Consider the following 25,280-nt stretch of genomic DNA (forward strand, 5'->3'; position numbering starts at 1 on the left):
TTTTTGTATAAATACAATATTATTCATTTCAAATACAAATATACCATCAATTTTGGACTTTCAGCGTTTTGGAATATTGTATGTAGCCTATCAGCAGTGCATCTAATTCATTATTGCTAATAGCCCTGATAAAATATTGCTTACTGTGAAAAATCTGTATTTACACACACCATATAAATGTAACTTAAATGCAAACCACATTTTGCATTTATGTCCCAAGTTTCCTTGAATTTAACAGATGATGTTACTGATCCATGATCATGTTGAGGATGCTAAGTTTCCTTAGTTCAAGAAAATGACCCTGCGTTAAGTAAAAATGATAAGTCCGATCAGGCCGCACATGGCTACAGACCACTTCAGGCATACAGTAACATTAAATGTAAAAATCAGGACAGAAATCTTGTGCTCCCAGGTGAAGAAAAACCGGAGTGATGGTCTGTGGAGGGCAAACAGGACCGTCAAAATACACAGCACCTGAGAGAGAGAGGGAGAGAGAGATAGAGAGAAAAAGAAAGCCTGCTAACAGCCAAAATACATACATGCACAACCTCTATATTTACATATATGGTGTGTGCGTGTATATATATATATATATATATATATATATATATATATATATATATATATATATATATATATATATATATACACACACGCACACACCATATATGTATATATATAAAATTGTTTATATATATAAACAATATATATATTGTTTTATATATTTTACATATATTATATATATGTAAAAATATTTTATATATATATATATATAAAATATATAAATAAATTTATTTCTTCCTTATTTTTTACATGACTGTGTGTGTGTGTATATATATATAATAAATATATAAATAAATTTATTTCTTCCTTATTTTTTACATGACTGTGTGTGTGTGTGTAATATATATATATATATATATATATATATATATATATATATATATATATATATATATATATATATATATACATATATACACACACACAGTCATGTAAAAAAAAGGAAGAAATAAATTTGAAATATTTTCTTCTTTATGAAGAAATGTCAAAATGTCAATTTCTGATCTTGTTTAAATTTGATCTTGTGTTTAATTTTAATTTGTTTTAATTTGTAAAAAAAAAAAAACTTTTTATTTATTAAACAAAACAAATCAACAAAATGAGTATTTCAACTGAGGAAAACGCTGGGACATTCTATGCCTTAATAGCTTATATTTCCCCCTTTGGATAAAATAACCTCAATGATGTTTCTTTCTAGGTATTTCTTTCTAGTTTCTGACATCGACTGGAAGAACGTTTCCCCCACACTTTAATGCTGAATGTGTGATGTTTGAGTGCTTCTTTCAAAGCACCCCACAGAATCTTAAAAGGATTTAGATCTGGGCTTTGAATTCTCCATTCTTTTAATTTTCAGCCACACCTTGGTGGATTTACAGGTATGTTTTTGTCATGTTTTAAGGTCTACAGTAGTTCCGCTTCAGCTTCAGTTTTTTGACATATGTTCCTCAAGCACCTTCTGATACAATGTAGAATGTTTTTTTTTTGATGTAGCAAAGCATCCCCAAACTATAACACTTCCACCTCCATTTTTTTGCTGAAATGCTGTATTTGGTTTACACCAAATGTGCCATGTTGTGTTATGGTGTCTCTGTGTTCTTTGGCATTTTTAAAAATTTTTAAAAACTATTACATTATAAAAAAAAACTACTAAATAAACGATTTAAAAAAAAACACATGCTTTCATGGGGTGTCCTATTTTTTTCACATGACTGTAAACAAACAAACAAACTAATTATATATATTACACACACATGTATATACACACACACACTCACAGACATATCTGGGGATAAAATCTAGATGTGTTAAACTTTCAGCATGACAATTTAAGTAAGAATAAATAAATAGATAAATAACTGTTACATATCCCCTGCTTGCAATAACTGCATCAACCCGATGACTCACTGACATCACCAAACTGTTGCAGTCTTTGTTGCTCTTCAGTGTAACAATAATACTGACAATAAGAATGGACATAGCTGGCTAATGTATATACATTTACGGGTGTGACATGTATGTCTACCGTCAGATTGTCTTTGATCAATCAGGACACCAAATTAGAAAATACATTTTATTAATTTCATCAGTTTTACTAATAAGGTGTAATTTCTCTACAAAAAACAAAGATTAAACAATAACTAAGTGAAAAGGGAAAGTTTAAATCCTCACAATGACACTTCTTCAAAAGATCAGACCTAGAAATCGGGACGAAAGCAGCGAAAGGGAGGAGGAAAGACATGCCGTGCAGGGAGCAGGGGTCGAAGATGGAACATGCAGTGTACATTTCTACCGCCTACAAAAAAAAAGGAAAGAGATCATTACAACGGAAAAGAGATAAATGACTAGGAATGGGAGTGAGTGAGTGAGACTTAACTCATCAATAACTGATCAGAGGACACTGTTTAATATTTTAGGTGGGAAATTCTAAACCTACAGGATTTATTTTCTTACGGTTCTATACACACATTTCTGATAGCTTAAAATCATCATATCCTAGCTCAAATACATCAAACCTCCAGCCTGTCCCGCTAACGGCCAGTATGAGACCAAGTGTTGACTCACTATTCCTATTATTAGGTCTGTGTTTTAACTTGGAGTATGACAAATCACAAGTCATTAAAAAAATTGTGGTGGAATTCTGTAAATAGAAAAAAAAATCTGGTCCAGTGAGCTGCATTTAACAAAATAATTTACAGAAATTTACAACAATTTCGATAAGAAATTCCTTGTTTCGAAAAGAGATAAGATATGAGGAGAATGTGACTTTTTTCTATAAAAGCAGTTGTACATGTGCAAAACATGCTCAACATCATACTGTACATTTGCTTACCTTTAAATAGGGACCTAGAATTAGTTCATAGTTCATAGTTTAATAGTTATACTGTATTGATGTGACTAGTGTCTGACTAGTGAGCCAAGATGAGGACGTATTTATCGATAAAATCTCCAAATCCCTTCTGTAAGTTTCTCTGGACAAAGGTTTCCGCAAAATGCCATAAATGTACTTATTCCTTACTTGGTTCAGTCCACTGAAATACTATTTTTGATCCACTAGATGCTCTATGGCTGAAACTTTCCCATGCTCTAAGATTTATCCAAATCCGTACAGCAGTGCTAAAAAAAATAAACAAACGCTATACCATCATATCAACTAATACTGTATATCAATCTAGGCTTTATTTAATAATTCTTCTCATTATACAACAAGTTCAAGATTGACTCATTTGCCAGGAACAATTAGCAATTACTAGTTCACTAAAGAGATGCTTAAAGCCTTCTGGAATTTATAATTTATTTTTGATTAACAATAGGAAATTACATTGCAATAACTGAGCACCTCATACAGACTACACCTGATCTCCCTCACTGATTGAGTGCATGTCTTAAACTAGGCTAAACATGGACATGCCTTCTACCAGTGTTTCCCCTGAGAATCTCCAGCCTGAGGCTGAGGATATTTCACTACTGTTATCAAAGAGCTAATATATGGATATGGATACAAAAAATACAAAAAATCTGTTTAAGGTAAAAAAAACAAAAAACAAATGTAGATCATTTGAGAGCATTTCTACCTTTAATGTAAACATGACTCTCAATAATGCCACTGAAATACAAAGCATATGTGTGCATGTGGTTGTGCTCAAGTTCGACCAATCGTCCCGCTCATGTGAAATAGTAGTTAGTACACACCTGTCTTCAACTAAAGTAAATCATATCAACTCCAAATAAATCTCAGCTGTATTTTTTTTTTGGATTTTCTGAGATTTTCCTGGTTGCCTTCTGACTCCAAGAGCAACAAAGAACTTAGACAGCATCAATGAGATCATTTTGTTCAAAGGTATTGCACAGGACAGTGCTACAAAACAATTTCCAAGGCAATAGTTTTACCATGGAGTACTGAGAAGACAGAAGTGGAGAAAAATGTGTTATGCCAGGACGTACAGGAAGTCCCTCCAAAATTGATGAGAAGACAAAAAGACAACTGTCCAGGGAAGCTGCCAAAAGCCTACAGCGATATTAAAGGAGTCGCAGCTCCTTATGGCACATACATCTGGCTACCTGCATCTGATAACTATCTCCTGTATTCTTCATCTGTCTGGGATATTGGCCAAGGTGGCAAGATGCAAGTCTTCTCTGATGAGAGGAAAAAAGCCCATCTAAACTTTGCTAAAACATCTATCCAGTCACCTTAAACCACATGGAAGAATTTTTTATGGCCTGAAGAGTAACATTCTGGCCAAAAAAAAGAAAAGAAAAGAAAAGAAAAGAAAAGAAAAAGAAAAACAACACACCAATACCCATAAAACATGGTGGTGGCAGCATCATGCTTTGAGGATGCTTTTCTTAAAGCTGGAACTGGGGCTTTAGTGAAGCCGGAGGGAATTCAGACTGTGGAACAAGCTGAAAATGCAGTTACCGGGGTGGGTCTAATCTGGTAACTGCCTGCTCACCTTGTTGCCATCAGGCAAATGCTTCCACAGGACAGGTCACCTGGGCAGGTCCCTCACGCTCATGTGCATTAATATCGCTTTCCATTCTATAATATTTGCACATTCTGTACCATTACTTCAGGTAACACAATTCCACATCATATTACCACTTCTTTAATTTAGTTTATTTATATGCACAGTCTAGGAAAAGTGGCCAGATTTTCATTTCACTGCAAGTTGTATGCTGCATATAACTGTAGAAATGACAAATTCTTGAGGCATGAATAGCTCCAAGTACCAGTCATTTTAATATTCCAAAGCACATTTCCAAATCACAAAAGAATGGCTTTAAATAACAATTTTCCAATGGCACAGCCAAAACCCAGACCTGAATCTTATAGAAAATGTGCGCATGGGCTATGCACAGGAGATACCCTTGCAATCTAGCAGATCTGGAACATTTTTTACAAGATAGAGATGGAAAATATTGTCAAGATGTACCAAGCTGATAGACTCTTACCCAAACAGGCTGAGTGCTGAAATAAATCCAAACAATGCTACAGCTGATTATTAGCGCAGGAGAGTGCACACTTATGTGATTAAATTCTTTAAGTTTTTCATCTTCATCTTATTCCTCTGAAATGTGTCAGTTTGGTTTTCAATGGCATTGTATAGGACAGAATTTATACATTAATAGTGGAAATGTTCTGATATGATTTATCTTTGTTTCATTGTTTACGTGCTGTTTTAACAGGAGTGTGTAGGAGCATTTTATACCACAAAATACTTAAAGGTGCCCTTCCACACAAAACCGTTTTTACTTGTATTTTTTGTTACGTCCGTATGTGTTTGTGTTGTGTAGGGAATGTGAAAATTAACTGCTACCTCCCCTGTCAGTTCTAGCCACTTAACCTTCCTCTTGTGTTAGCTTTCTGTTACCATCTCTTATGTTAACGGGTCGGTTTTGACCCGTGTCTTAAAACAGTCATAAAATAGCCTCAAAACAATTATTTATCATCAGATTTGTTTCCTACCTTTTAGATACCATGTTAGGTTTCCTTATCCATAAAAAGATTGGTTTTAATATTTTTGGTGTGGCCCCTGGGCCTTTCTTTTGACAGCATACTTTTCGTTTTTAATTCCAAAAAGTGGTAAAATTAACCTCAAGAGAATTACATAAATAAATGAAAGATTGTTATGTTTCCTGACTATTACTGATGAGTATTAGGACACATCTCTTAAATAAATTTGTTTTATACATTTTTTGTTTTATATATTTTTTTAATTTTATTAACTATTGTAACATCTATGGTGTTACGGGTCAATTTTGACCCATATATTTTTTTAAAAAATAGAACATTAATACAAATACAAAATGAAAAGCAGAACAAGTAATGATACAAAATATAGATTTGCAAGGTCAAACACAACAACCAATCAAGCAAATCAAACCAATAGAAATCTATTACTGCTAAATCCAAAAAAGTCTTTGTGTGCAAAAACATGCATGAGTATGTGTGTTTTTAGATGCATGTGTGGTCATTCACTGGCATGTCTAGGTGGCAGTCAGCTTGTCCAGGTTGTCCACCTCTACAGTACATTGTTTTTATTATAGTCCAGGATTAATATGGGCTTTTTGTCACTTTGTGATGAGACAGCAGAATCTTTGTGAAAAGTGGACATAGTGTAAGTACAACACTCCGTTTTTTTTGGACAACATGAAACAACAGTGGTGGTGTCTGTAAAAGTGAATTTTGAAGAAAGAGGAGCTCTGTGCTTCACCTGCAAAATTTCAACGGGCAACTCAGGTTTATTCACTCACTCACTCTCATTTTCTACCGTTTACCCAACTACCTTGGGTCACGGGGAGCCTGTGCCTATTCCAGGCGTCATCGAGCATCAAGGCAGGATACACCCTGGATGGAGTGCCAATCCATCACAGGGCACACACACACACACTACGGACAATTTTCAAGAGATGCCAATCAACCTACCATGCATGTCTTTGGACCGGGGGAGGAAACCGGAGTACCCGGAGGAAACCCTGGAGGCATGGGGAGAACATGCAAACTCCACAGGTGTGAGGCGAACGTGCTAACCACTAAGCTACCATGCCCCAACTCAGGTTTTTTTTTTTTTTTTTATTGTGCCCACCATGGTAAGTTTCCTTCTAAGAAGTTCTTGTCCAAGATCATAGCTGGTAAAAAATTGTCACACGTGATATTGTGATTCCGCAGTCCAGTAGTCATTTCAAGGACTACACATTTTCGTTGTTTTTTCTCAGGGATGCCACTCACAGTGTAAATCTGTAGATTTTTAAGACGTTTGCTGCCATGAAAATCAGGAGGTACTGAGCTTCAATATATGTTACTTCAGCACTGGCAGCCACCTCATCAGACTCATTAGATGTGTCTGTGTCTTCCGTTGATACTTTACATCATCTTCATCATCAGAAACATGCTTGTCCATATCACTATGCTGTTCTCTGTCCTCTGCCTCATTTTCAGCAAAGATATGATCCAGAGCTTGGCTTGTTGTAAATTGTCTTTTCATTTTCGCATGCTCCAAGATGGCGATGTGTACTCTGCAAGTCACTAACTCCAAACTGAATTGGTCTTATGCATGCCTTAGGTGTCTGGACGTATACGTCTTTGTTTGTTTCTTTTGTTTGTTCAGGGAAGGGGACAAACGGGCAAAGAGAGAAGCCCCTAACTAAAGCTCACAGGTTTGGAAAAGAAGATGGCTGTCAGTGGGCTGTTGGCTGACATTGTTAGTGAGCTGACAGCTTGTTTATGATTTCAGATTTGACAATATTTATAGTATTATAATATTATATTATAACTGGGTCAAAACTGACCCTAACTACACAAAGGTCATAATTTTCACCAGAGCATTTTAAAATTTAGTTAAAAAAAATTTTTTTTTTAATTTTGTTTAAATTGAGGTTCCTGACAAAGTCAAAAAGCCTTGATGCAATTAACAAATTTATGTGGTACTTTTAAGCATTTAAAACCTAAAAACGGGTCACTGCTGACCCTAACACAAGAGGAAGGTTAAAAGAAATAAGCGGAGAAATCAGGTTAGTTAGAAAAGCTGCACAGAGTGATGTAGAAATGATCGAGCTCATTACTATTCGTGAGCTCTCCCACTTGAGATTGCACCCACAGAATTCCTGTAGCTCAGTGAGTTCCTATACAGCAAGAATGGCTGGACGTCAACGGTTTTTTGCGAACCAAAACTTATTAGGCTAATACTGTACATTGGTATAAATTCGGCTGTTTATGTAAGGATAATTGTAAATTGGTAATAATAGGGGTATTGTCCATGGGTATTTGCGAGACAACCTCTTAGCTGACTTTCACCTTCAATGGAATTATATTGAAATGATTGAATGGATCTCTCACAGAATGATATGAAAGACGTGAAATAAAAGCACAAAATCCGTTGCCATTCACTGCGGTTATTATATAGATAATTATATAGATTTAACAGACCTCGGATGGTCCGTTCATGTGAATGAAACTTTATGCAGCAGCACTCTGAAGAAAATGCAGGCATCGCCCTTTTTGTCATCTACACACATTTGGCCACTATCCAATGGTGTAATGGTTTAAAAGTGATAATGTCCGAAGACAATTGCCACAAATACATTTTATTACGTTTCAAAATGCTTGATGGTTTACTTAAATAGTTAAATTACCATCCAGATACATCCATGGCTAAACGAGCTGGTTGTGGTTCTTCTGGTGCTTCTGTCTCCTCTTCAGATTCAGGGTCATATATATGGCAATACACCTGAAGAAGCCATTCTGCCTAGGCAAAGTTCCTCTAGCCTAGGCTACTTTTTGCGCTGGGTGAATGAATAGTCATGCTCTCATATCCTAGCAGTTAGCCAATCGGAACCAAGCAGCATAGCTCATTAAATATTAATGAGAACTGGGCAAATTGAGCTGGGTCTTCCTGCAGGCTTTCTATACCACACTAGAATGGCTTGAAACAAGGTAACCAAGGCCTTTTTCCCACAAAAAAATGTTACAGAGTCCATGGTAAATGTCAGACATTACCACAAAAATAATGAAATACGTGTGGCAGGGCATCTTTAAATAGTCTTAATCTAATCTATTCTTAATCTAATCTATTCTTAATCTTAATCTATTCCTAATCTATACTTTCCAGAATCCAATTTAGTGCCTTTTGGTGATTAAAAAATTGTGTACATGAAAGGAAAGACAAAAACTATAGAAAAGAAAGGGGGAAATGTTGTACAAATGAACTATTCAGGGACGAGGCCTACCATGTGGTGGAGGTACCACTGGACCATAACCGTACGGGGTAAAGCCTGCAAATAGATTCACACACACACACACACACACACACACACACACACACACACACACACACAAACACAAACACACACACACATGCAAAATCACACACCAACACAATACTGCATGTGTGACAGACTACAAATAACTATAATGACTACATTACATAAGTGAAAATATTTACCTGGTGTAAAGTAAGCAGGAGCTGGAGGAAAAATAGGAAGTAGTGGCCTGGGCATTGTAATACTCCTCTTGCCTCTGGTAAGCCCATTTACAGCAGATGAATTCACCTAAAAAGCATGAAAACAGACTATAATGCTGCACCATAATATAAGTACACCCTAAAAGACTTGGAGATGTATTTGCCCGAACTTACTTTTGTATATGGCCTCTTTCTCTTATTGCTGTTTGCATTGTGTGCTGAAAAAAGCCTTTCTATTGCTGCCAAGGCTGCATTTGCTTTTGCTACCCTTTTATTAGGTCCACATCCTCTGAACCTCAGTCCATCCACCTCCACCTGGAATAGAACAAAGAAATAGACGTTGTACAAGAACAGCATTTCAGAGTGAATCTAAGAAGATTAAGATCTCCCTTTGAGATCTGGATGAGTTATGAGTAACCTGAATCTGAAAATGAAAATTATGTTTACACTGCTTATATTACCAGACCAGGCAACCTTTACAGATTTTGGTAGGAGCTCCACAAGTTAATATAGGAGGTATAGGTATAGGTTTTAGTTTTTTCCTGGGAGTTGAGACATTAACATTCAACATCTTAAACGTTTTATGCAAGTGATCACAAGTCTCTGATATTAATTGACATTGCCTGCAAGCCCTGACCCTGACTCATGAGGTTAATCGTAGTTATCCATAAATATTTGTTAAGGATGCCACCAAATATTTGCTTAAATTAAGGTTAACAATTTAGCCTAATAGAATAGAAGCCTTTACTTAGTCACCTATACATTACAGCACAGTGAAATTCTTTGTTCACATATCCCAAACAAAACAAAAAAAAAAAATATATATATATATATATATATATATATATATATATTATTTTATTTATTTATTTTGGAATTTACAAAATACAGCAGAAAAGGCAGCCTAATTCATTCAAGTCCTATAGCTTTCACACACCAAGCTGATGGACTCAGATTTCAGTATAATAAATGTCTGTGAAACAATATTTTGCCTTAACAAACATAATATTAAAATCAATCGAATATATTTCATTGTGTTTACACTGCACTAAGGCAAAAAAAAACCTGTAGAAAACCTCACCTCAATAATGAAGCGTTGTTGTTGGTTCTCTCCATTTTCAGTGATGAGGTTATACGATAAGCCTCTCCTTTTCTCATTTAACTCCATCACAGGGTTTTTGCCCCTGGCTGTGAGAACGGGGCCCTGAACCTTAACCTGAAACCGAAAGAAACCTTAGAACACTCCTGATATACTATAAACAACTTAACACCCTTCTCAGTACATGTGAGCTCTGTTAACAAAAGACATTACAATGTCACAATATATTCAGTTCATACATTTGAATGTTCATTTAATATACTGGACAATACCAAAATGAACAGTTTGATAAGGATAACGATCTGACTGAATTATTATACACTAAATTATCCACCTTGTATAAACTGGTCCAACCATGCTGCCTTAAGTAAAGTGTATACACATAATTCTCCCTATTAATAGAATCTCTTTTTACCTTGGTTGATGAAGAGCCATGTGTGGCTTTATTACCGGAGCTTTTGCAAAGGGTTTCCACTTTTCCCTTACAGTCTGATTTGCCATCAGATGTTAATAAGCCTGCAGCAGTCCCTGAGACTAAACAATATTACAAGGACTGTTAAGGAGATATTTTATGGACAGTTTAAACCATTATCTTTACTGGGTTCAGAAAGTAAGATCAACAACAAATATCACTAAGCTTACCAATCTTTTTGCATTTAGGTTCGTCCGCAGTTACATCTACCTGGAGTCTTTTCTGAGATGTCCCTGCTGAACAGAAAATCCAATTTCAAACACATCTACAAAGAATATGTTAAAGATGATATACTAATCCAAGCAAAACACCAACCTTCTCCATCTGGTAATTTTGGTGCAAGTTTGGCTGTAGGAAGAGGATCCACCTCTAGGAACCTGTGAATCTGTCCGAAAGCTAGAAGCCTTAGCGCATGCTAAAAATGTACAGAAAATTAGGGGTTTCTGTTGTTGTTTGAAACATTTCATTTAATTTTTCCACATGACGTTTTTGTCCAAATAAAAGAGTTTTAACCTGTGCAGTGAACGTAAGAAGTCCAGCCTGATCATTTGTCATAGCTGACAAAGTGTCTACCTCTTCTTTCTCACAAGGATCATGTAGGCCAGGTCCACCTGAAGGGAAAAGAACCTGAATATATAGTTATTCATTCAATTAATGATACACCACCCCCTGATAATGACTAGCTAGCAGTTTTAGGGAACTTACCTGGCAGGAAGATGCCTGAGGAAATACACTCCAAGACCCGTCTGAGAGTCTCACTCGGCCCAAGAGGCCTGTAACTTGTGGCAAAGGCTTTTTCACATATTAGCTCAACTGGCTGGATAGACACAGTATGTAGAGTCACAAAAAACAATATAATCATATTAAAGGATGAACTATGAGGATCCTAATGCATCATTGACACATAAAGTGACCATCAGCTACAAAGTGACAGAAGATCATTCATTCATTTTCAGTGATAGCGGACAAAAGGTGACATGAGTGTACAGTGAGCACTGGCGACTAGGCGCGGGGGCATCCAGCGGCATGACAGATTGAGAAAAATCCATGCAAATATGGAGTAACTTGGAAAAGCTACTGTACTACCAATGAATGTTGAAGACAGTAAATCCTTGGCAAAGAGCGCACACTGTTATATTTTATATAAATGCCTAAAGCTGCTAGTTGCACCATCCACTGATAAATCTTATTACCATGGCAACCAGTAGTAGGAACACCTGTTGGTAACTTCAAGGTACAGTGACTGATGGCTGGATGTGCAAATGTAGCATAATACTGAATCCTTAGACTTTTCACAACAGCAACCAAAAACAAATACTTTGCATATTGTTAACTCCGTCCAGGGTGTATCCTGCCTTGATGCCTGATGACGCCTGAGATAGGCACAGGCTCCCCGTGACCCGAGGTAGTTCGGATAAAGCGGTAGAAAATGAGTGAGTGAGTGAGTGCATAGTGTTATTAAAAACTCATTTCATATTGTGTCAATCATCTGGTTCTTGACAAGATCAACGACATATTAATGACCGATTCAACTGTCACTCAACTCACCCATCCTTTAAGAGGTGCCCAGACAGGCCTTGTATTGCATATATCCCTGAGGATCCGCAAAACTATGAGACAGGATCTCTTCCCACTCACTCTGACCTGAGGAAGTCAGACCACATGTTAGCCAAAAAAAAAAATTATATACAAAATATGGAACAACAGCAAAAAGATGTCATGCAATTCAAAAGCGTAAAGCAAGAAGGAAAGGTGAGTGCCGGAATAAAGGTAAAGAGTGTTTCAGTCAGTTTGGGTCATTCAGAGGTGGAATGAAAGTTGTCTGATTTTGGAAGCCTGAAAGGACAGTCTTGGATTTTTTTTTTTAAATATCAAATTGTTTCAAGCTGTGAATTGATTCTTGTATTTATCCATGTCAAAAGGCTACAACAACCAAATAGTGCAAACTGATGGCCAACCTGGAACCATTTGGCATGGCGCAGAGAGGCCAGAGCAAGCAGGCATCTCTGCTGGTCCAGCAGATCAGACGGATCTTTCACTTTTGTGTTTTCCACTGGTGAGAAGAACAGAACAGGACACACAACAGATTCGCCATGAGCTTTTCTGTCAGGATGCACTGGCAGAAAAGTGCAATACTACAGTTAGGATCCCACTGATCTGACCGAGTTAAAACATGGTGTAGTAGTTATTTCATGCACAAAAAAAAAAAAAAAAACAGATTTGCTGTCATTTTTGCCAACTCAAGATGCAGATCAGAGGCTTGCCCAGTGAGCAGACCAAATGTGTTAAAATAGGCAAGAACTAAAAATACTAGCATGAGCGGTGGACCAGAAGCCAGGAAGCTGAACACCACAACCACAATGAAGTTTATACTGCAGCCACATTTCTGTTGAGGTGATGGAAATTCGGCTATTTGATTCTTGTCATTTGTGTTTCACTGCATGCTGGTATTTTTGTCACATTTGGTCATGTTTATGTCATCCCAGGAAACTATCCTGAGAGAACAAATATTCTAACAAGCCCAACTGTTGGGAGCTCATTATTATAAGCTGTAATAATTGCAACAATACAAGGCTAGTTCATATCACTAGTGCCGTCATAAAATAAAAAGGATCTGTGCTACATTCGCAAAAAAAAAAAAAAAAAAGATTAGCAAGGACCGGGGTGGGAGGTGGGGGTCAATGGAGTAAATCCTTCTGAAAACTTGTTAAGAGTCAATTGCATGGTGCAATATGAGGGTGAGAGGAAGAAAAAATGAGGAATGAAGGAAGCCTGGATCCCAGGGCTTCCCGACAACAACACACCAGCTGCTGTGTCAAAAGAAACAAGAATCCGGTAGCACCAGGCACGACGCCAAGACAACTCGGATGTCGAGTTGACTCATCAAGAAGCTAGATCAGCCTTGGTGAATCAATACGTACAACTGCATAATAACTAGATCAGCGAATAATGATTTCTGTAGAATGTACCCTTTCTGATCCTTTTTATCAAGGCTGCTTGGATTCAGTTACATGGATACAGTGACTGTTACCTTGGTTTTTTTCCAGCTCCTGGTTTTTCATCTGCATTGAAGTAAGGATGACCCTCAAAGGCAGATCAGGTCTGCTGCATTTGAACACTAGAATAGCTGCCTCTGGAATGCAGGGCTGCACTGTGTGCTTATCCTCTGACAGTTTCTGCAAAGGAGGAGAGAGAAGACTCAGCGCATATATTTTACCAAAATTTTACAAAAAAGTTAGCTCCTGTAGGAAGACATTTGTTTACAGTGTATGTGTGTACTCACAAGCCTATGGTAGCCTATGCCTATGGTATTACCTAAAACAGTGATGTTGTTTAATCAAACCTAATACATATGGGTTGTTTTGCACTTAGACTCGTTTTCTGCTGCTTAACTACATCCACTGGAGAGGAGCTGATAGCTAATTACATTCCTGTAGCAAGTTGCATCACTGAAGCATTTCAGGCAGGTTGGTTATTTTGAGAAAGGGCAATGCACCAGCAGCAGTTTCAGTTCAGTTCTTTAAGAAACAAGAGCTTGCAGAAGTCTCAGTGGAAATGCTCTAAATAAAACTAGCAAACCTTCATCTGCAGTGGCAGGTTGGTGCAGATTGTAAGGAGCAGATTTTCCGTAGGCTTTTCTCGGCACAGCAAAACCAGCTCTAAGTCCATCAGACCCTTGATAAGGAGGCCTTTAGCTACAGAGCCAACACGCATGATGCCAACCAGTGGGCCTCCAGACCTAAACAAAAACTTGCAAATTAAAAGATCTCAAAACAACAAACGTTGGTAATTAATACAAATAACCATCTGAAATGGTTCAAATAAATATTCAAAACATGAGCTGAAATCTAGAGAAACTAACTTTGGGTTGGGTTCTGCAGATTCATTAGGTAAGAAAGCATTGGCCTTTGAGGAATTGATTAGCCAATCGGAAACATACTTTAGTCCCCCCTCCACTACTGACACCAGAGACTGTACAGCCTCTAGCTCTTCAGCTGATGGGTACACAGCGGCATGTTTGGTCATCACATAACGATCATCGTTAGCCAACGACTCAGGAGAGCACTACGCAACACACATACAATGTGACATTATAATAAATAAACAGCATCACAAATAAATGAAACACACACAAACACACACACACAAAGATGATCAGTTTAACTTACATCAGAGCTCTCCATCATCATTGATTAAGCAATGTTGATCAGTGTAGCACAAGACAAGCCAAAGTCTTCATTTATCAACCGTTCACATCAACATCAATCCACCCTTGTGTGTTTCTGATCCCATCAGAGAATTGCAAGCCCAATCTGAGAATAATGATCAAATCTGTACATGCACATCAAAATGGTTAGCAGGGAGAAAGCCACAGGAGTGTTAAGGAATAGCTGAATTGTAGTTGAAAACATTTTCTGAATTACTGCTACTCATCCTACACTGTGGACATGGCGGGACTAATTTTGAGAAGTCAGTTTCAGAAAGTTATGTTTTATGCAGACGATCAGGACCTCGAGTAGGAAAAAAAGCTGCCACTCATCTGTTAAGATGCAGATATGAGGAAAAGTTTACATGCACAATTTCCTTTTTATTGCTGAATCAAACATCATAGAATCGATTGTTGATATACATACAGTTGGTTCATAAAAACATTTTCTCAGGGCTACGATTTAGATAAAATATTCAATTTACAATTAATTTCAGTTCAATCTTGTTCTTTAACATAAGCCTATTATTATGGTTGTATGTCAACACGATGTGTTCTTATGTCAACACGATCAGTTAAGTTATAGGTTAAGAATTGTGGTCCTCAGTAGAAATCGATCCAGGTTACAACCAAAATACAAAACAGTAAAGCAATTAGAAATTCTTAATAATTTATTGACCAAAATATTCTGGTAAATCATGAACTTGGGAAGAGAAACAAAGTCCAGATTGAGCTGGGCCAAGCTGGATATGATAAAGAGGAGTATTCTTATAAATCTAATAGGTAAACATTTAGTATTAACCTGGGGAAAGGTGAGTACACATCATAGTGTCATGAAGGAGCTTTTGTGCTTCCATACAGTATAATGGTCCATCAGTTGCTTATGAGTTTGTTGTTGTTGCTTTAAAAGAGATTTACATAAATCATACGTTTAAGCAAAAAAAAGTTTAGGTTTTTTGAAGCTTTTTTGTGTGTTGTCCTTGCTGTTCTTTATTATCTAAGTAAATGCACACACTAGCGTGGTTACAAACGCAAAAGCAGGAACTTGGCGATTGCGCAAACGTGCGCATTTCAATCCTGACCAAGTTGAACGGCAGCACAAGCGTTTAGTAATACGTTGATGAAATGGTGCAGCGTTGACTCACAGCCATCGACAGGACTTGACAACTCGACTTCCGAACCGCGAAGAAACTACAGCAGTGTGAGGTGCATTAATCCTGATCGGTAGCTCTGAGAAACGCTTACCTGCTAGAGACAAACATGAACCCCGCAAAATGCCTTCTGTGCGGTACTTGATGTCGGCGTGGATAATATGATAAAAATCCTCGGCTACATGCTGATGGCAGGCTAGTGCAGCAGTGTGTGTGTGTGTGTGTGTGTGTGTGTGTGTGTGTGTGTGTGTGTGTGTGTGTGTGTGTGTGAGAGAGAGAGAGAGAGAGAGAGAGAGAGAGAGAGAGAGAGAATGCGTGTGTGTGTGTGAGAGAGAGAGAGAGAAAGAGAGAAAGAGAGAGAGAGAGAATGCGTGTGTGTGTGTGAGAGAGAGAGAGAGAGAGAGAGATAGAGAGAATGCGAGTGTGTGTGTGAGAGAGAGAAAGAGAATGCGTGTGTGTGTGAGAGAGAGAGAGATAGAGAGAGAATGCGAGTGTGTGTGTGTGTGTGAGAGAGAGAGCGAGAAAGAGATAGAGAGAATGCGAGTGTGTGTGTGTGAGAGAGAGAAAGAGAATGCGTGTGTGTGTGTGAGAGAGAGAGAGGGAGGCGGGGGGCGAGGATGAGATGAGCTGTATGTGCGCGCGAGTAGCTGATAATACCGCAGCCGCAGCGAGTGCATTCGCACAGCAGCAAGTTTCACGTGTCGCAGCTTGGTGTGTAATACGAGTCCTACTAGTACAAAGGACTCAAATAAATGACTTAAGTTTAGTGATGGGAACGCAGTGTTTTCTACTAATTTCTCAAAGAATGCCTTCCACCACCTAGACCACCCCCTGTCATCACTCTGTAGTGTATATCAGTATGATGCAGATGTACAGAGAGTGGTGTCTCAGTTTCCACACAAAAAAAGCTGATCAAAACGAGTAAGTCTAATGGCCTACTGAATATAGCTCTGCTCATGCATTTTTAAATCCCTTTCCCGGTGGTGAGACATCCAGTGAGGATTGATTTCACTTCAAGAACAAGTGGAGAAGAGCATAAAGTCAGAATTGGAAAGGAAAAGGTCTTGAATGTGACTCTAATAGGCTTGGTTGTTTTTTTCTGTTTTCATGGTCACTTTTTTTTTACCATCATCCCAATGGCATAATCTAAAACAGGACAATTTCAATCAATCAATCAATCAATCAATCAATCAATCAATCAATCAATCAACCAACCTTAAGACGTCCCTTAAACCATTCAAAAGCAATAATCAAGAAACAGCAAACACATGATTGTGCTTCTTAGACTCTCTGCATGTACAATATTTCATAACATTCAGGACAGATGCTAGTCATTTCTGCATATCATTTTTTTGGCAGGTAATATTCATGGATCTAAAATATTTTTAATGCAACTCATGTATGGTTTTGAAAACTAAAAATGCACCAAGAAATAAAAACTTCACAAGCAAGAACTCTGTAATGATACTTGACCACTGAAGTAGTATGTTGACATTAGGATCACGCTTACAAATACCAGTATCGGTAATCATTACAAGCACTATATGTCTATTTTAAGATGTTTGGCAGGGGTAGACTCTAGAGAAATAGTCATAATCATGCAATATTACCACAGGATTAAACCTGTAATGCTCTGTTCTGTCTGCTTAATCCGTGCGTGTCGTAACTCTATTTGTTTCAGGTTGATATGCAATAACAAACAACACTGGCATACAAAGTTTTCTTCTACTAATTGTATTAAATCTTTCTGACTCAGCTATACCTCCAGGTCTGAGAAATCCTACGACAGCTTAATATCAGGCTCATGCTCCAGTACAGATTCAACAATAAAGGATGTCAGACCGCCATCTAGTGTTTATAATTAATCAGACAAGACAAATTTCTTTTATTCATATAGCTATATTGTAGAATATTTAAAAATGACATAATTGATTGAACAGTGTTTATTGAAGGTCTCTGTTTTTGTCTCTCATCCCATCCTCATCCCATCCTCACACCTGATGCCCTTCTGGATCCAGTGTGTCTTTGCTTTGTTTAAAATTTTGCTTGACTTTCTCTGACAGATCCAGGCTGCATGGGAAGAGTGTCCTTCTCAAGTTTGAGCATTTGAGGTACCATTCCCTTTTTGGGCTTTCTGTTTTTTTGTGGGGGTTTTTTGCAGAAAAAATAAACAGTTTTAGCAAAGATTCTCTATAACAATACTTCATAATTGTTGTATAAATTAAATGACTGAAAAATAACATAAATAAATAAATTTTAAAAAAAAGCTCAGCGGTGGATCTGAGGTTATTTGGCCTTATTTTCCATGGAGTCTTCAAACCTACCAGCGACCCTGTGCATCCTGACTCTTTTACTAAATTATGCTTTATAAATGCTGAAACATTAGCAAGTAGTCCCATGCATAATGAGGGGGCAGTCACAAGAGCCTTAACTTCACTGTTATTGAATTCCACTGCTTAACTGATTATTGAGATTATTGATCAGTTTATTATTATTAACTGATTATTGAGATTAATGAGATTATTGTTAGATGCCACCTCCAGAACAATTTTGAAAGGTTATGCTAACATTCAAATAAGCCTCATGGCCTAGCCAAAGGGAGTTGGTGGTGCTAGAGTTATTTATGTGACTGTGGATTTAGCTAGCTAGCTTTTTTGCATGCAATATGATCATTATGAGTAAATTTCCTAAACTTGACATGCTCTGTATGAAGGAAAAGTCTAAGCTGTTCAGGCTTATAATATGAATAAGCTCCTGTATTATGAGGTTTTACCTCATTTTCATTCTGGATTAGACTGTAGATCGTGTAATACTTATAAATAAAAAAAATCCCCGGCACATCAATACTTATTAGTTTGTTTGTAATATGTATAAGCTACCTTTGCAGATTTTTGGAGAGAAGTTGTCGCTTGGATATAACAGAGTTGCCTGTGTGTGTTTGGCGTTCCATTAACCCCAGTTCTCCAGGCTTGAAGCGAGAAGGAGTAACCTTCGGGGCCGCTACACCTGACCTTCAGCAGTAAACAAACAAAATATAAGAAATATTGCATAGATGACATCACCCTTATAACATCTCTCAGTTTTAAACTATAAGACATTAATCCAAAACCATTAGACTTAAAATATTGTGTGGCCTTCATTTTGTAATGTAAGACCTTTCTTCCAATGCAAGAAAATGTGTAGGATATAAGCTTTGATGCAATATGTGACACACTACTGCAGCAGGGTCCAATCTTATCCGGAAAGGGCCAGTGTGGGTGCAGGTTTTCATTCCAACCAAGCAGAAGCCACGCCAGAGTCTACTAAAAGCCAAGAACAACTTCTGCTTGGTTGGAATGACAACCTGCACCCACACCAGCCCTTTGTGGATAACATTGGACACCGCAGGACACTGTGTTTGTTGGTTTCTTGGGTCTTACAGTAGCTTGCAAAAGTATTCAGCCCTCCTGTGGTTGTTTCAGATTTGTCTGAGAAATAAATTATAAATACACAGATTTTTTCATGCCAGTATTTTTGTTGCAAAATCATGTGCTCTCTTCAAAGACAAAATTAATAATTGGGTGGCAAGTATTTCAGAGAAAAAACAATGAACCTATGAACATAAGTATTCAACTCCCTGTGTTCCAAACACACCAGAGGAAAGATATTGGAATTATAATCGGCCTTCACTTATGAAATATAACCCTGCACCCATTTTTGGGACAAAAACACCTCAGTTGAACTGTCATTGAAGAGACAGGATGGAAAATGAAGACTAAGATGCTTATAGCTTAGCAATTGCTCAAGCATATCCATGTTAAAGCCTGAGAGTGAGTAAGTGAAGATTTTTGGTTTTTGGTGTGATGACACCTATATCAAAACAAGCTTCAAAGTGCTATGTGTGATGCAAGCTTAAAGTCTGGTTCCTCTCAAGGTTTCAAATGTCCATTGCCTTAGGCATTACACATACACATTTTAATTTAAAAATGTGTAATTTCTATTTGATTTAAAAGAGATTTAAAAATAAAATTTATTTGAAATGAACCAGCACAATGCATAGCACCATGCCTACAGTGAAATATGGTGGTGGCAGCATCATGTTGTGGAGAGGCTTTTTATCACAATTGAAGGGACAGTGGATAAAGAAAAATATAGGACAAATGTTACAAGAAAACCCGCTTAAAAGAAAAAAAATGTTTGGCAGAACTTTTCAGCAGGAAATTAGCCCCAAGCAACAAATCAAGGCAATGCAGGAGTGGTTAGAAACAAAAAAGGTGAATGTTCTACAGTGGCCAAGGAACCTGGAGCAAATCTGCCAGGAAGGATGGGTAAAATTACTTGGCAAACGGTGTGCAAAGCTGTTATTAACCTACCAGCCACCTACACAATAGACTGATTTACATCAGCAAAAGCTTTTTGTTTTACAGCATAAACTAGGAACTGACTACTTACTGAAACAGCATTTCTGCAGGTGTTTTTACTGACAAATAATATATTTTGTCTTTAAATTTTTCTTTATATGCTTTTGCAATTAAAAAAAATACTGATTGAACAATCTGTTTAGGTGTTGTTTGTAATCCAGATGAATCTGATTTCAATTTTAATGATGTTAAATACTTTTGCAAGGTATAGTTTAGCCTATCCACCTCTCCATGCCTGCTGCTGTTTTAAATTCATTAGAGTCTTCTGTCACAGGGATGAAGTGGGTCAGAGTAGTGCCTTTGCTAATGGCTGCAGCACTGTCCAACACAGCCAGCAGCTTCTGCATCATCTGATTTCTCTGGGCAAGGGTCTGCACTTCTGTGTCCTCTTCTTTAGGCACCTCCTGTTTACAGCCAAATGAAGTTCAGAGTATTTTCATAAAATCAATTTCATTAATTCATGACTGCCTGATAATTTACATTACTTCCTTTAAAGCTGCAGCTGCCTCTTGCAGGACTGTCTCAACCTGCCCTCGCCGTGTCTTCTCAGCCTGAAGCTCTGTTTTCAGTCTCGCAGCCTCAGCTTGTTTTTGGTTGAGATCATTCACAGCTGATTCATGCTCCTGTCTGAGACAGTGGTCAAGCCAATCTTCAGATATGACAATTACAACCAGTGGTCATTAGGATGTGTAAATGAGAATGATATTATATCTCAGAGGTTTTCAAAAATGTTTCGCGGGTCAGTCTACCTACTAGCCTTCTTCTAGGTGTTGGGAGGAAACCAATCATAACCATACCTTATAAAAACCAACTGAACCCTAATGCTGTAAGGGAGCAATTATACCCAATATGCTACAATGCCATAATCTTAACAGAAAAATTGTAAAGCATTTCAAAATTCAACAAAACAGAATAAATTATACAGAATTATTTAAAAAATAATAATAATATCTGTAGATATTATTATCATCAAACCTGAGGACATCATGTTCTTTCTGTAGAATGGAGTGATTGTTCAACAACTTTTGGTGCTCTTGTTTATGCCTGGCATATTCTTCAAGTTCAGCACTCATTTGCCTGCACTTCACTGTCAGCTGCTGCACCACCTTCCAGAACAAAATAAAACATATTTTTGTTCATTTTAATGTTGCCCACGTTCAGCAATATCAGCACTATTGACAGCCCCTCCAAAGACATGGCCCAAAACACACACCATAGACTAGAACATGGTGTAATGCTAATGTAATGTGATGTAATGTAATGCTAGGCCAAAAATGGAAGCTTTCTAAATTTATGCGTATCATATTAAAAAAAAATGTCTCATGTTCCTGATTGGCTGGAGGTTGCAGGTCCATTCATTTCTCTTGTGTGCTACATTAGGTTTTCCTCTGTGTAGGGATTTTATTGACAGCTACCAGAACGTGAGGAAAGTTCTCTGACCATACTTTAAAAACTTTGTAATGTGTTTTTGTCAACCTTTTGATTTGAAAGACTTTTCCTGGTCATTTCATTCAGTAACGGCTCCATGATCTCTATTTCTCTTTTAAGTTGTTTCTCTCTGGCCATCAGAGCATCATTCTCCACCATCAGCTCTTTGCTCCTGTCTGAAATCTGCCTGAGTTGGGTCGTCACTAAGATATTTTCGTGGATGGCCCTCTTTGTTGTCTCTGGCATCTTTTTATCAGAGACTTTGCGAAATTCAGTAGCTACAGCAGCTACGTGCTGCTGCATCTCTTTCTTCAGTCTGTATAAGATGAGACAGGATATGTACTGTATGAGATTCAAAACAAAGCTACAATTTAATGTAAGGAAGCACACTGAGCATCATCATCACACTGACCTGTAGTTGTCCAGTACAGCTTTTTTCTCCAGGTTGTAGAGAACAGTTTGATGCTCCTGCTTCTGCTGAACTAGTTGTTCTTTCAGAGACTCCAACTGAAACATAAGTTCATCCTTCTGCACCTGGAAATCCTCGAGAGATGCAAGTTTCCCCGCTGCCAACAAAAAACAAGGCCTGATCTGAGGATCTTTGTAAACTTAACCACTCTGATACACCATATTGTCTGTGATAAAGGTAACTGCTAGCCCATGAACTGAACAACATTAGTCTGGATATCAAGTTTGACTGGAAGACCTACTTTACAATTTGATCTAATTTAGTGGTGGCTTGAAGGTATTTTTTACCTAGGACCATGTTTTCAGAAGTGAGTTTGTCCTTAGTCTCTTGGAACTCACTCCGAAGCATGCTCAATTGCTTGTCATATGACTCCTTCTCTGCATCTTTGACGGCTTGGAGGTCCTGAAGCTTTTCCAAGACATCAGTGAGCTTATCCTCTTTTTGGGACAAGGTGCGCTTCAGATAGAGCACTATGTCCTTCTTTTCTCTTACTATATTATCGTAATTAGTAGAAAAATCTTTCTGACGAACCTCCAGCTCATCACATTTGTGCTGATACCTTTGAAGAGAAGGATAAAGGATTGAGCAAGGTGTTTGTTTGCAGATGGGCTGCATTTCCTGTATGACTACAATGAGTCAGTTTTCAATGGGATGAGGTGTGTCAGCGGGTTAATTATTATCCTTTGCAATGGACTGCGATCAACTTCCTTGTGTGCACTGAGGATGAAAACACAGCAATTCTAAACTACCAAGTCTTATAGGTTTATTAATAATAGACAGCAGTTATTAATCCATGCATTTCTTATATTGCTTTTGGATACTGAGTGACAGTCTCCTGATTCCAATAAACTGACAGGTAAGTCTGTATAACTATACAATAGAGGACTACATGGCTTCAGGCTAAACATTTACCGAGGATATACGATGTCTTCATTCAGAAAACAACTCACTATGTACACAGAGAATGTTTGGAGCGTTATAGCGACTATGTTTTTGCTAACGTCAACTAGCTAACTCAAGGTTTCTCACTTTTCTAGTCGGTCCTCTAAGTCTCGTATTTGAGCCAGGTAGAATTCTTTACCGCCCTCGGATAAGGCTTCATCCGGAATGGTTTTCTCTCCAAGAGTATTTTTCTTGTCGGTATTTTGCTTTCCATCTTTTTTAGGAGGCATAGTTATCGCGCCTCTTGTCTAATAAAGTTTGGAGAAACTGAGCAACAATAAACAAAAGCCAAGGTTACCCTTGGTTACCAGAGGGGGATATGACGTCATGTTAACAGAAATAAAGAGGTGGGATGTAGAGATATAGGGAAAATGAGATTAATAATAAATAAAGATAGTTGAAATACTTAAAAAAAATCATGCATAAAATCTAATTTTATCTGGTATAATTTCTCTGGTAAATCATAAAGTTTTTTTTATATCTTAGATGATGTCTACTACAGTTAAACTTTGTTTGTGTAGCAAAATCTCACTGAGACATGAGGAAGAAACTAGTGTGTTGAAAGGACGTTCTGATTCAGTATGATTGCATTTCTTAGGTACAATTTATCCAGTGAAAGAGGTGACATTTGGGAAATATAGTCCATTTGGGGATGAAAGATCTGCTAAGATTAATGAGCATTAGATTAAACAATAAACACCTTCCAGTAAGAAAAGTTATGTAACATATAATTGTAAATCAATTCAAAATTCAACACAACACAGAATTAATTATACAGAGTTATGTTTAAAAAAAATCATAGCTGTAGATATTAGCATAGAACCTAGGGTTAGGGCATCATGTTCAAATCCTGTGCAAGAAAACTCAATATATAAGTACACTACATGGCCAAAAAAATTTGTGGGAAAGATTTGGACCTCTTTCCTCTTAAAGAGAATTTGCAGTGCTATAATATACAAAGACTATACCAATACATCCTGTACAACTGTGTGTTTCCAACTTGATGGGAAGCCCCACATATTGATGTGATAGTCAAGTGTCCATAAACTTTTGGCCATATTGTGTATCTTATGTACTACTGTATATAACATTGGCACAATCTAATGGTGGTGCAGTAAATAATCAAAGTAAAAAAGATTTGTGTGTTCTTTCTCTGAAATACACATGCCATTACAGTCATCTTATCTGGTTCTGACAAAGACACTCTGTTATGATCGTTAATGGACAGAAGGACGAATAAGTTTGAGCTCTGTACTGAGGTCTGTAGGCTAACCTCTGCTCACTCCAGAAGCCTGGACAAACCAGTGCTGTAGGCTAGGGTCTGTTTTACAACTCATTTTCTCATGTGACAAATATGCAAGAAATGTTCTATTTCTTCGATGATAATTTTCATAGCAAATAGGCTACGTAAATCCACAGCAGGAAACACTGGTTAAAACAGAAAAATGGAAAGAAAAGGGGGGAAATAATACTACTATAATAGTAATACTAATAAGAGAGAGAGAGAGAGAGAGAGAGAGAGAGAGAGAGAGAGAGAGAGAGAGAGAGAGAGAGAGAGAAAGAACGAACTTTGACAGGGCAATTTAAACAATCTTGACTTTAACAAATCACAGTGACTAGATCCGAAACTACATAATTGCATATAAAATGATATGCCAGTTAGAGTCTGACACTATTATTTATTAACCCGCTCGATTATTATTATTATAATATAAATCTTTGGAGGCAACCAATAACATTGCTCGCGAGCAGCTTAAACCCCGCCCTTTGTGCTCGGCTGACTGACGTCATTGGCTGGGTTTAGAAGAAGCGCCTCACTAGAAGTGTCAAATCTGGCAGAAGACATCAAACCGCGCCTACACATGACCATGACATTACCGGCTCTTAGTAAACCGCTTTGTTTTATTACCCCGTAAGGTAAGATCCTGAATATGTAAATGATGATATTTAATCGCTTTACTTTAATCTCAAGCAGTCTGAATGATTTAAATCACTGCGCAACAGAAGGGTGTGTAAGTAACTGTGAGTAACTGCTGTTTGTTTGGAATAATTGAGAGCAGAGATTTCTGGATCTTATGCAATCCTTGATCTG

At 37.5% G+C, this 25,280-nt stretch overlaps 2 protein-coding genes across 18 annotated transcripts in view; one reads left to right on the forward strand and one right to left on the reverse strand.

Annotated features, from left to right (window-relative positions):
• Nucleotides 1-24,654, reverse strand: cfap157 (cilia and flagella associated protein 157). 14 transcript variants are annotated; one of them, XM_047818245.1, is made up of 18 exons: nucleotides 16,044-16,254; nucleotides 14,761-14,923; nucleotides 14,454-14,656; nucleotides 14,171-14,330; nucleotides 13,623-13,767; nucleotides 12,550-12,644; nucleotides 12,140-12,235; nucleotides 11,297-11,408; nucleotides 11,105-11,202; nucleotides 10,907-11,006; nucleotides 10,762-10,827; nucleotides 10,535-10,653; nucleotides 10,102-10,236; nucleotides 9,195-9,335; nucleotides 9,003-9,108; nucleotides 8,788-8,832; nucleotides 2,233-2,356; nucleotides 1-474 (listed from the first exon to the last, which is right to left on the reverse strand). In XM_047818245.1, the coding sequence occupies exons 2-17, from the start codon at nucleotides 14,779-14,781 to the stop codon at nucleotides 2,259-2,261; spliced, it is 1,740 nt and encodes a 579-aa protein (XP_047674201.1). In that variant the 5' UTR covers nucleotides 14,782-14,923; nucleotides 16,044-16,254; the 3' UTR covers nucleotides 1-474; nucleotides 2,233-2,258. The 14 variants fall into 14 exon arrangements, 13 of the variants coding, with proteins under 13 accessions (XP_047674201.1, XP_026994411.1, XP_047674200.1 ...); XM_027138610.2 differs by lacking the exon at nucleotides 2,233-2,356 and having other exon boundaries at nucleotides 16,044-16,253; XM_047818244.1 differs by lacking the exon at nucleotides 1-474 and having other exon boundaries at nucleotides 2,233-4,251; nucleotides 10,535-10,647; nucleotides 10,762-10,824; nucleotides 16,044-16,257.
• Nucleotides 22,964-25,280, forward strand: part of sh2d3cb (SH2 domain containing 3Cb) — an 11,102-nt gene continuing 8,785 nt past the window's right edge. For 2 of the 4 annotated variants that reach the window (XM_047818239.1, XM_027138419.2), the window contains exon 1: nucleotides 22,964-23,102. The gene's annotated coding sequence lies outside the window, so the exon portion shown is untranslated. Of the gene's footprint in view, nucleotides 23,103-24,755; nucleotides 25,106-25,280 lie in introns of those variants that run through there. The other 2 variants (XM_027138420.2, XM_027138418.2) reach the window with 2 other exon arrangements.

The sequence above is a fragment of the Tachysurus fulvidraco genome, chromosome 9 (assembly GCF_022655615.1).
Source record: "Tachysurus fulvidraco isolate hzauxx_2018 chromosome 9, HZAU_PFXX_2.0, whole genome shotgun sequence".
NCBI classification, from domain to species: domain Eukaryota; kingdom Metazoa; phylum Chordata; class Actinopteri; order Siluriformes; family Bagridae; genus Tachysurus; species Tachysurus fulvidraco.